An 11,126-nucleotide genomic window follows, 5' to 3' on the forward strand; every position below is an offset into this window, starting at 1 on the left:
TCGATATCTCTATCGTTATTACGGTCTGTGCTAAGTCATATTTGTAGTTAAGTTTCTAATCTTAAGTGGGTGATTTCCTGCTATTAAACCAAGTGCTGGCGTTTTGCACAACTTTCTGTTATTATTTATTTTTTCTGATTATTATAAAAAAAAAGAAAATCAAAAAAAAAAAAAAAAATACTCAGTTCTCTAACGATTTCCTGCAAATCTATAATAATATTTATTTTTATTTTCTTTACAGAAAAGCTCGCCGTAAAGAGCGTGATGGTGATCAAAATTCAACAGATACGAAATTGTATTTGGAGGAGAGCGTTCTAGAACGTAAACTACCTGAAGCTGATCTCAAAGCCTTAGTAGATCTTCCAGCTGGCTTAGACTATAACGAATGGCTGGCGTCACATAGTAAGTTGTTATACAAATACAAATTTATTTATATTTATGATGGGCTTAGTAAGCTAAGAAAGGGCACAATCGGCAAAGGCAAAACGAAATTGATTGTTATGGCTCAACTTTTGTGCGTGTTTTTCGGATGAAATTAGAAATGAAATTTTAATTCTGTAATTGCACGAATAGCATTATTAGTGAAACAAAATCCTTACATTTGTTTTCACATATTGATTTTATAAAACTTCTTTTTAATGAGTGGCGTAATTTGGTATCTGCTTAAAAAAAGTTTGGTCAAATAATACTAAAACTAAAATTTTATGTTAATATTTTCATACTAAATAAATTATCGATATTAAATTCACATTAGCAATAATGGCATACATGTCAGAATTAGTGAGTTGATTTATGCGTTTAATTTAAATTTATATTTATTCAAATATTCAATGCAAAAAAAAAATTGTTTTTTTGCGTTTGGGTTCTAACACAAACGCAAATTGGTTACATCATACAAAATTTAAAAACAAATTAATAAAAACGTTTATTTATATATATTTTTTAAAACATAATTCATTATCTTTTACATCATGCTCGTTTTTAGGTCTTTTGTTTAAAGTTTTACATATGTTTGTGCACATACTTAGTTACTGATGTGAATAATTGGGGGAAATAAGTTTTCGACTTACATAACATTACAATTTTTAGTATAATTTGTTAGCATGATGTCATGATCGTTTTGTAGCGCGATCTTAGTTGATGAGAGGGTATAAAAATGTGAATGATCTATAGTATATAGTATTTGGCAGAGTAATCAAATTAGCCAAAAACAGACCATACACAATTTTTTCGTTGAAAAAATTTTAGTTTTATATGGAACTTAATCGCTTCATTAAGTCAAATTATAATTCAAGATAAATCTCATTAAATTAGTGTAGTAAGAAACAATTTAATCGTCATTTTACAGTTTTATAGTACCCATTAATTATTCATTATCTACTTTAATTATTTGCAATGAATTTTTCTTTCAAACATCGTGTGATATTCTGATCGTATGACGATGTCATAGATGAGACAATTGCGAATTTGAATACTTTCTTGCTACTTAATTGCAATTTACATTTGATTCGTTAGCCCTTGGAAAGCCCTATGACTCGATGTACGGTATCGTCGCTATGATGAATTGAACTGATTTTTGTAGTTAGTTGGATATGTTTTCATGCAAGAAACAAATTCAGTAATAAGCCTTGAGCGATGACCTCAAAGCCGATATAAATGAAAAAACCAGATACGGTATGGTTCCCGTGGGTAAAGAGCTAATCTTATAATTGTACAGCTTTGTCAAATTATATTTAGAAACACCTATTCGAAACCAAACTTGTCTCAGACCTGGCTACTGCCTTTCGTGCGATATCTTTAAATTGATGCTGTAAAAGATAATTCTAGCAGCAGATCTTAACGATCAACATAAAAGCGCACAATAGCTAGCGCATGCTGATGATGTTGATAGCGTTGGCTTTCAAAATGTGTTAGGGTTTGCCTTCTTTAGCCTAGATTAAGAGAAAAGATAGTGGATTTTGCGGTCAATGTAAACTGATATAATTTCAAGTCTGTAAAGAATATAAATTCGAGACTATAAAGGATATAAAATTGGAGAACCAGTCATAACAGAGAGTAACAATTTCAGCCAAGAATCATTTTAGTTAATAAATGCTCTTTCGGACTGAGTACTCAATTCAAAAGTCCTCTCTTGACAAAACACAGTTAGTCCGTCTCCAAAAAACGGGGACAATGACACACGTGTTCTGCATTTTCGAATTCGATGGGAGAGTGAACAGAGAGGATCTTTCTCTATGCTATGCTTTGTTTAAGCACTCTTTGAAACCGCCGTGTTCACTCAATCTATGCGTGGGGTGGTAGTTGAGTCTATCATGCTTACACCCATCCCATTTCGCTATACTCCTCATTTACGTGAATGTCCAGCGCCCTTCCCTCGATTCCTTCCGCCACTCTTGCCAATTCACTATCGTTCGTGACATTGCGGCTTTCGCGGCGTCTTGAAATGATCACATAATTCCAAAGTCATACAGTTCGGCTATTTCACTTGACAACGGATCTAATCGGATTTACGAGATAAAAAAAGAATTGCATCGTTGGATACCGTCCGTTGGACACCACCGTCTCTATGAATATCTCTATATCTACCTCTTCTTCTACCTCTGACCAATCACCACATAAGTACTTTATGAGGTTCTACCAAAAGAGAGAGAGGTATAGTCCATTGCCGAAAATGCATTCGTTTCGTTCGGTGTTAAGACTCCACTTTTGTTTGAGTATTCTTTCCAAAATTCATACATCTGTTAATTTAGGCCAAAACTTGTTAGTGGCAAAAGTCTACATAAAAATTAGGTAGCCTATCCAAAAGAAGATCATAGAAAAAAACTCAGTGGGTCTACATGAACTACATCAGAGCAGTAGAAACGAAGAATTAAGACGATAAAGAAAAAGGTTGCGAAAAAAGTTGTGAGCGGTAATAGAAAAGAAAGAGAAGATTATATTGATAATGGTGGTGATCATCGTGGCAAAGACGGAGAATAACGCGAACTCGAAAGCGGAATATTTAGGCAAGCTTTGAGGTCACTTTGAAGCAAACGAGTTCTAGGAAAGTTAGGCCCGCTTAGGTCGAAAATATGTGGATATTATGAAAATTAGATGACGAAGTTTACGGAGATTTTCGTTTTTTCAGGCATACTTACATAATTCATTTTAAAATTACAGCGCTGTGACTAAAATTTATTTTAATTATTTTGTATCTTTATTGTAGCACTGGCCCTCTTTGAGCATGTAAACTTGGTTTATGGAACTATTAGTGAATTTTGTACGCCGTCTGGTTGCTCAGATATGACTGGTCCCGGCAACAGGTATTTAAATAAATTTGTATACTTCTTCTATTCACTTATAAACGTTTTTGTTATTTGTCCCACAGAACGTACTTATGGTTCGATGAGAAAGGCAAGAAGACACGCGTCGCTGCTCCCCAATATATTGACTATGTAATGACGTTCACACAAAAAACAGTCAGCGATGAGTTGATATTCCCAACCAAATATGCCAACGAATTCCCTAGTTCGTTTGAATCGATTGCCCGCAAAATACTACGCTTGCAATTTCATGTGATAGCTCATCTCTATGCGGCGCATTTCCGAGAAATTGCGCTATTAGGATTGCACACCCACTTAAATTTGACCTTTGCACACCTAACCGCTTTACATCGACGTTTCACGCTGATTGACGAAAAGGAGACGGATGTGCTACGTGATTTAGAGGTGGCGTTACGTCTAACCGATGATGGACAAAGCTCGCTCGCATCCTCCACAATAACTGCAACGACGGATGGTGGCAGCAGTAGCGGCGGCGGTGGCTGTGGTGGCAATAGTAATTCAACAACTGATAGTGGTATAGCGAATAGTAGCGGCAGCAGCAGCGGTGGCACGACAATACATGGTCACTTGCAGCAGCAGCAACATGTTGGATTAGAAGATGTCAATTTAATGCAGCATCAGCAGTCTGCGTCATCAACGACGGGTGGCACAATACTCATCGATGGTGATGCTGCAGCGCCGCCTATTTGTACGCAGCCAGAGGCGAAGCAAGCGAAACATACGAATAACGCGCATGCGTCTACAGCTGCGGCAGTATTTGGCGGTGGTGGTGGCCTTATTGGTGGTATACTAGGTGATTTGAGTAGCGGTGAATTTGGCGATACGGCAACACGCTACTGCACCTCAGCGCTACCACAACAACATAATTCTGAGGCAGGTGTAGGAGGTGCGGGAGCTGTTGCGGTAAATTGTAATAATGGCGGCGCGGGCGCTTTGCACTTGAATTTCAATAATAATCATCATCATCACCACCATCATCATCACCAGCATGCGCATGCGCACCATCATACACAGCAACAACACCAACAGCACAGTGGCCTCATACAGTGCAATGCGAATAATGCGCCGAATGTGAATAGCATAGCAGGCGCATCAGCAACGAATGCCAACACAGCAGCAACAACTACAACCACAGCATAGTTGCCAAAAACCATAACAACAAATGTTGCATGTAAGAGTTCTGAGGTGGACGTGGTTGATTATCTTAGACAAGTGACAGCTGTTGCTGTTTTTGACGCCGTAGTTGCTGTAGTTGTTAGTGCTAAAGCAAGTGCTGTTGTTAATGAAAACGCCGCCGCCGCTGCTGCCAATTCCACCACCGTCGACGCCGTTGTTGCCGCATCCATTGCCGTTGCTGTTGCCTATGTAGAATCAATTCATAACGATGTTGAGTATGAAAGTGCTTGCTTAAATATGAAGAAAGAGAAAGGAGATGTTGATGATGAGGTAGAAATTGAAAACAAAGCTAAATACTACAAAAAAAAGATGATTATGATAATGTAAATGATGTTAAAAGTGTTGCCGTTGCGGCCGCAAAGGATGTATGACGCTTATTGCTTTATATTTACAATATATAGAGTAGTGTTAATTGAAATTAAGATTACAACAACAAAAGAAAAAAAATTGTAACAAAAAGCTAAAAGATGAAAGTAATTATAACAAACGTATAAAATGCAAATAAAATTGGAAAAGAAAGAAAGTATATGATTGTAATTGAGTCTGTATCTGGTGTGACACCAACAAACAAAATGCAAATAAAACAAAAACATCTTATTTAAATAAATAAATAAAACTCAAAAACATGTTTGAAAGCGAAAAGGAATACACAGCAAGTAAAACAAAAAAAAATATTTATAAAAAAAAGAGGTAAACAATAAGCTAAAATTATGCACTGTGCAAGCAAATCAGATACAAATCACAAAAATACAAGTAAAAAATGGAAATATATTAAAATTTCACCAGCCACTTTCACATACACTCTTACACCCATTCACACACCTTTAAATTAGCCAAACTCCCTTTAATAAATTTTTGTGAATCATCATGTAAAATTGAATTATCGTTTATATTGTTGTGGGCGGTATCGCTTTCGAATTGGCCAAGTGACTTTTTTGTTATTTTGATACAAAAATAAGTGTATTTGTTGGGATCATTTGGTTAATTGGCAACCAATTATTCATAGATTTATATTAAATTAAAAATTAGAAATACCAAAAGTTATAAATATTTTTAGAAATACGAATCTAAACTATCTTATTTTCTGGTATTTTGCTTACCTTGGTTTGCGGTTTATGTGAAAGTGTTTGCAGAACACTTTTTCAAAATTATTCAACTCAGATTTGGATAGTTTTTCATTTTGGGCGATTTGAAAAAATTCTGTCGAAACCGCAAAATTTTGGTTTTCTTTTTAAATCATGTAGTACTCGAAGTTGTTTTAATTTTTAAAATTATTTTAATTTGAAAGCTATTTTAGACACAAAGATGTACTATTTATTTGGTATGAGAGAGATCCAGTGAGCTATGAAAAATGTGTGAGAAAAATTCAATAAGTTTTGAAATCTTATATCCACAACTTAAAAGTGATATTCAAATGGGGTATTCACGTGACCCTGGCTACCAGCTTGTCTGCATATGTGCTTATGTTTCTAATAGTTTCCAATTACAAAATACATTTTAGAGAAATAGTTTTTAGGCAGATAAGTTGATAACGAGCTGACGTGTTTTTCAGAAAAAAAAAAAAAACTCAGAGCGTTGCAAAATTTTGATTTTTTTTTTGTCATCTGTCGTTTGTTATTTGGGGAATTGTGACGGCCTCTAGTGCATATAAGCACCGTTAGTATGGTGGGTTTCTTCTACCCGACCATGCATGTTCTCGTCAAGGTTTGGCCATGCGACATTTTCGATCAGTACTGAACCATCATCTCGATTTTTCACCTTTCGGCTGACTTACGATAACTTCACAATTCCGACCTTTTATAGGGATCCATAACTCTGTAGTTCGATTCGAAATTTTGTTATATATTTTTTTATTTTTGACATTTTTGAAACGCTTTATTCGGAACTGACATGAAAGATGGAAGTCGTAAAATGGCGCCTTTCAACGATCGACTTTTCTAAAAGTCTTTTTGGTACACCGAATCGGAATTTTACTTTTGTTGGTTTCACCAAAATCGCAGTTAGGGCTTCATATGAAGCATGGGCACGAAAATCTTAAAGCTAGTTGGGTTCTATTATCTATATCACAAACAAATTTAAAACATATTCGATTATTCTGTGAGCCATGAGTATATCTTGTCCCACGCTTGATTGGTATTGAAACCGTTAAAGCTATCATAGTGTGGTGAATTTTTTCTAATAGAATGACAAACCCGATTGCAGTTAGTGCTTATCAAGTGTAACTGATTGCATAAGTGACAACTAACTTTTAACTTTAAATTGAAGCTTACTTTTTTGTATGTATTTATATCTTTCCGAAATAGCGCTGTGAATTTTTTATAAGTTTATATTAAAAATTGGTGGTAACTTAAACTAAAAACAAAAAAGGAAATATCTAAAAGAAAAGTATAATAAATATTTTGTTTTTTTTTGATAAGACCTCAGTTTACTTTTGCAAGCTGAAAGTCTGTATGTACTAAAGTAACAATTTAAATACCTTTTATACAACAGTAAATTGGGATCTCTTCAAAAAAGAGATTCAGTTACAAATCATGTTATATTTTTCTCATCTAACTTCTTCATATTTTCTCGCTCATTCATATTTACTACACTATTTCACTTTTCTGCCCTGAACGTTGCCACAAACTCACAAACTCAGGTTTCACATATGTACAGCAACGAACACGAAAATAGCACTTACAATTTTTATAAAATTTGTCAAATAAATCCTTTTTAATTTTCGATAATTTAAGAAAAAATTTCGACGAATTTGATAACTGAAATTGCATATCTCCAAAACTTTTTAAAAACTTTCTTAAATTCGAAAAAAATTTACGAAATTTTCGAACTTTTTATTATAGTTTTTGGAATTTTGTGAGTATCCACTTTTTTAGTCTGTTAAAAATGTAAGCCTAACAAAGTGCAAGTTGAAGATCTCTCAAAGTTGCATTGATTTTTAACCAGTTTTTTTCTGCCATTGTCTTTTATATAAAAAATAAAGGTGTGCCTTCGTATGGAGGATCATATAAAAAAACACTCTTCGGAAAAAATATTGTGAATAACCCAGTTTTAATTTTGAGAGACCTATAACTTATAGCGGCCACCGTGGTGTGATGGTAGCGTGCTCCGCCTATCACACCGTATACCCTGGGTTCGCACCCCGGGCAAAGCAACAACAAAATTTTAGAAATAAGATTTTTCAATTAGAAGAAAATTTTTCTAAGCGGGGTCGCCCCTCGGCAGTATTTGGCAAGCGCTCCGGGTGTATTTCTGCCATGAAAAGCTCTCAGTGAAAACTCATCTGCCTTGCAGACGCCGTTCGGAGTCGGCATAAAACATGTAGGTCCCGTCCGGCCAATTTGTAGGGAAAATCAAGAGGAGCACGACGCAAATTGGAAGAGAAGCTCGGCCTTAGATCTCTTCGGAGATTATCGCGCCTTACATTTATTTATTTTTTATAACTTATAATTTGTTAGGCTAAACATGATATGGCTAGAATCCTGCAAATTAAAAAAACTTTGAAAACTTTAAGTAAAAAGTTTGAAATTTTCGTAGCATTTTCTCAAATTTTCAAGTTTTTTCAAAAACGGGTTTCAGATTGACTTTTATATCTTAAGTTACAGAACTCATAGAAGTTTTTTCTTAAATTATCGAAAAAAAGAAGGATTTAGTTGCTTGTTGCGATGTTGTAAAAAAGTGCTATTTTTGTGCACGCTGTTGTATGTTAATATATGTGATCCGGTCTATGAAAATGTGGCTAATGACTCAAAAAGAAATTGCGAGAAACAGCTGTTAAAGATAGACAATGTATTTCTTCAGGACGTTTGTGCTCTTCTTTTTTTTAGTCATAAGCCACCTTTTCATATTATGCATGTATATACACCTGCGAGTAAGAAAACTGCAAGAAAACTATTGTTTAAGTTATTAAATTTTTCCTTTTTTTGGTTGAATGTATTGTATAACGAAAACTGTCTAAAAGGATTTTGAAAAAGTTCGAAAGTTTCAAACAAGATTTTTTTAAATTAAACTAACGAATATTAGTAAATAATTAGTAAATAATTTTTGCTGCTATTTGTTTACTCGCAGGTGCATGTATGAAATGTAGCACCAAATCGAACACTTCACTCAAAGTAGCCTCAATCCTCACACCACCCTTAGTGCTAAATACTAATTCTTTAAATGTTTAGATACATACATACGTAAATACATACATATGTATGTATGTTTATGTGAAAAATAAATAATAATATGTGTATTTAAATAATTTAGATGTTCGAAAACAAGAAGAATGCTTTAAAATAGCTGACAAAAGAAATAGGAAAAGATAAAATAAAACAAAACAAAAAAATTGTTCACCTGCTCTCACAAATTATGCTATTATTTATGTATGTAGTTATGTTCTTCCTCTTTTTTTAGACTTGAATTAGTTTATTTAGTTTTAAAATAATAAACTAAAGTAATACAAAGAATAAAAAGTTCCTTATTTTTTCATTTTTTTTTTTTGCTTATTTCCTTCAACAATTATTATTTTTAATTTACTATTCTTTGAACAAAAAATTTTTTTAAAAATTATGTTATTAACTGCACTTAAAAACAAAAAATCGTTTTATTTTGCGCGCGCTGTGCTCTTCGTTAAAAGTTTCACAAAAGTTAAATTTATTTATATATATACAAATCTAAAATTTATTGGAACAAATTTTTTTTTGTATAGTTAAAAGAGTCAAAGAAAACAAAAACAAAATTATTATATTGAAATGTCAATGATGAAACTATCTCTGCAATCATACAACAAAAAAACAAAAATTATACAAAAACCTCACCGCCCCATTTATGTACGTACATATATATTTATGTAACTATAGCACTATAATGAAGTTCTATTATTTAATTATATAATTTAATTTAATGACAATTATGCATTAGTTAGTAGTGTTAATACTTATGCAAAAACAACAAACAACAAAGAAATGAAACAAATTTAAACTTTTAATGGAAAAAGAGCTCTAAATATATATGCAATTTTTATTAGTATTAAATGAAAAATTGATTTAATTTAGAAAAAAAAAATACAAACAAATGAATAAATAAACAACAAAAAGTGTGTACGAGATTAGTTATGTGTGTAAATAAATTCTAACGTTTCACTATTTCCTTTAAAGAGAAAATAAACAAAAAATCATGAATTGTTTTGTTTTTATTTTATTTTCCTATTCGCTCAGTTAATTGTTGGATTGCATTTTAAGTTCCTTAGCGCTGAGATTTCTTTATTTCTGTCACTCGATACGGATAATTTCGTCGGTCCCATGGACGACTAATACGTTTCAATCCCCATTGAAGACTAACAATATTTGGCTTGAGTTGTGGAACCACTGGATGAATCTGGGCATCCTTTACTTATCAATTTCTAGAAAGCATCGGAATCCATAGGTGGCAAGCAACAAAATGAGAGCATTTTCTAAGGTTTCTGCAATCCCTGAAAGGCGGGAAATTTACTAGTCAACGGTTCTGGCGTAAAGCATGCCTTAGCTTAACTAAGAATACCTCCTCATCATCATTAAGAAGATATACTGTTACGGAAGTGAGTTTGCCGCTACAGGATTGATTTATGGGAATGGAAATTGAGACCAAATTCAGAAGTGGAAATAGGGTACAGGGACATACTCAATAAACTGTAGAGTATGTAGAATAATATAGTAAAAATAAATATGATATGATTTTCTAAACAGTTGGATGAGCGTGTGTAGGATTTTTAACAAGCACATTGCCTAACAAATTTTCGTTCGTGCTGCATTCGCCAACATTTGAAAATAGCTCCAAAAGTGCTTCGTCGTCCTCTTTTTGAAGCGATAAGAAGACTTCGAGGATTGGGGGGAGTTTTATCGATGTTGATGGTGCTTTGCTGGATATTAATCTGGCACGTTCCGGAAAATAGCACCACTAAGGCCTCTCCATCGCGGTAACGAATTCATAATAAGACTACGCTGAAAGTCCCATGTCATCCAACTCCCCCCGTGGGAAGCTTGCGCCGGCATCAATTTGAAAAGATTTCGCTACACAACCTATTCAATTCCTTTCAATAGTCCTCGTATGGCCAAAGTTAATACATCGCATTGATCGTTAAATTTTTTACCAATTATCGTACGTTATCAAAGCTGAAGTACCTTTTACAGCAGGAAAGAACGCTACTACCTAACACACGTGTGTAATAGGTTGAAATCGTACCTCAACAGAATATACCTTGACTTTAAAAAATGCTTAGCGCGATTAGCCTTAAAAAATATTTGAGCCGCCTTCCACTTCAAATTTGCTTCATACACACTTTTATTTTTTCCGGCATGTTATCATAGTGTTAGCGGTTTGTAAACGACGGATTCTGGACTTGTTATCCATTTCGTATTGACGAGCTGTCGGTTTGTTATCGGTATATTATCAATTTGTTATCTCTGAGCAGTGTTGTAAGCTTGCTATAGATAGCAAAAGTAAACTGCAGAGTTTTTATCGACGAGTTATGGGTTTGTTAAAGAAAAGTTATCAAGTTACTATTGAAAATTTGTCTATTGTTTATCGAAAAGTTATCAATATGTTAGGAATCGCCCTCGAAAAGTTATCGATTTATTTTCGTGGTGTTAAGTTTGAAACACAATGCCC

At 33.8% G+C, this 11,126-nt stretch overlaps 1 protein-coding gene across 10 annotated transcripts in view; it reads left to right on the plus strand.

Annotated features, from left to right (window-relative positions):
* Positions 1 to 9,416, plus strand: part of Mob2 (MOB kinase activator 2) — a 113,822-nt gene extending 104,406 nt beyond the window's left edge. For all 10 annotated transcript variants that reach the window (XM_067791092.1, XM_067791094.1, XM_067791091.1 and 7 more), the window contains exons 3-5: positions 242 to 402; positions 3,206 to 3,302; positions 3,368 to 9,416. In XM_067791092.1, coding sequence (XP_067647193.1) covers positions 242 to 402; positions 3,206 to 3,302; positions 3,368 to 4,463 — 1,354 coding nt within the window. In that variant the 3' untranslated portion in view covers positions 4,464 to 9,416. The remainder of the gene's footprint in view (positions 1 to 241; positions 403 to 3,205; positions 3,303 to 3,367) is intronic.
* The last annotated feature ends 1,710 nt before the right edge of the window (positions 9,417 to 11,126 follow it).

Source organism: Eurosta solidaginis, chromosome 5 (assembly GCF_040869045.1).
Source record: "Eurosta solidaginis isolate ZX-2024a chromosome 5, ASM4086904v1, whole genome shotgun sequence".
Lineage (NCBI taxonomy): Eukaryota > Metazoa > Arthropoda > Insecta > Diptera > Tephritidae > Eurosta > Eurosta solidaginis.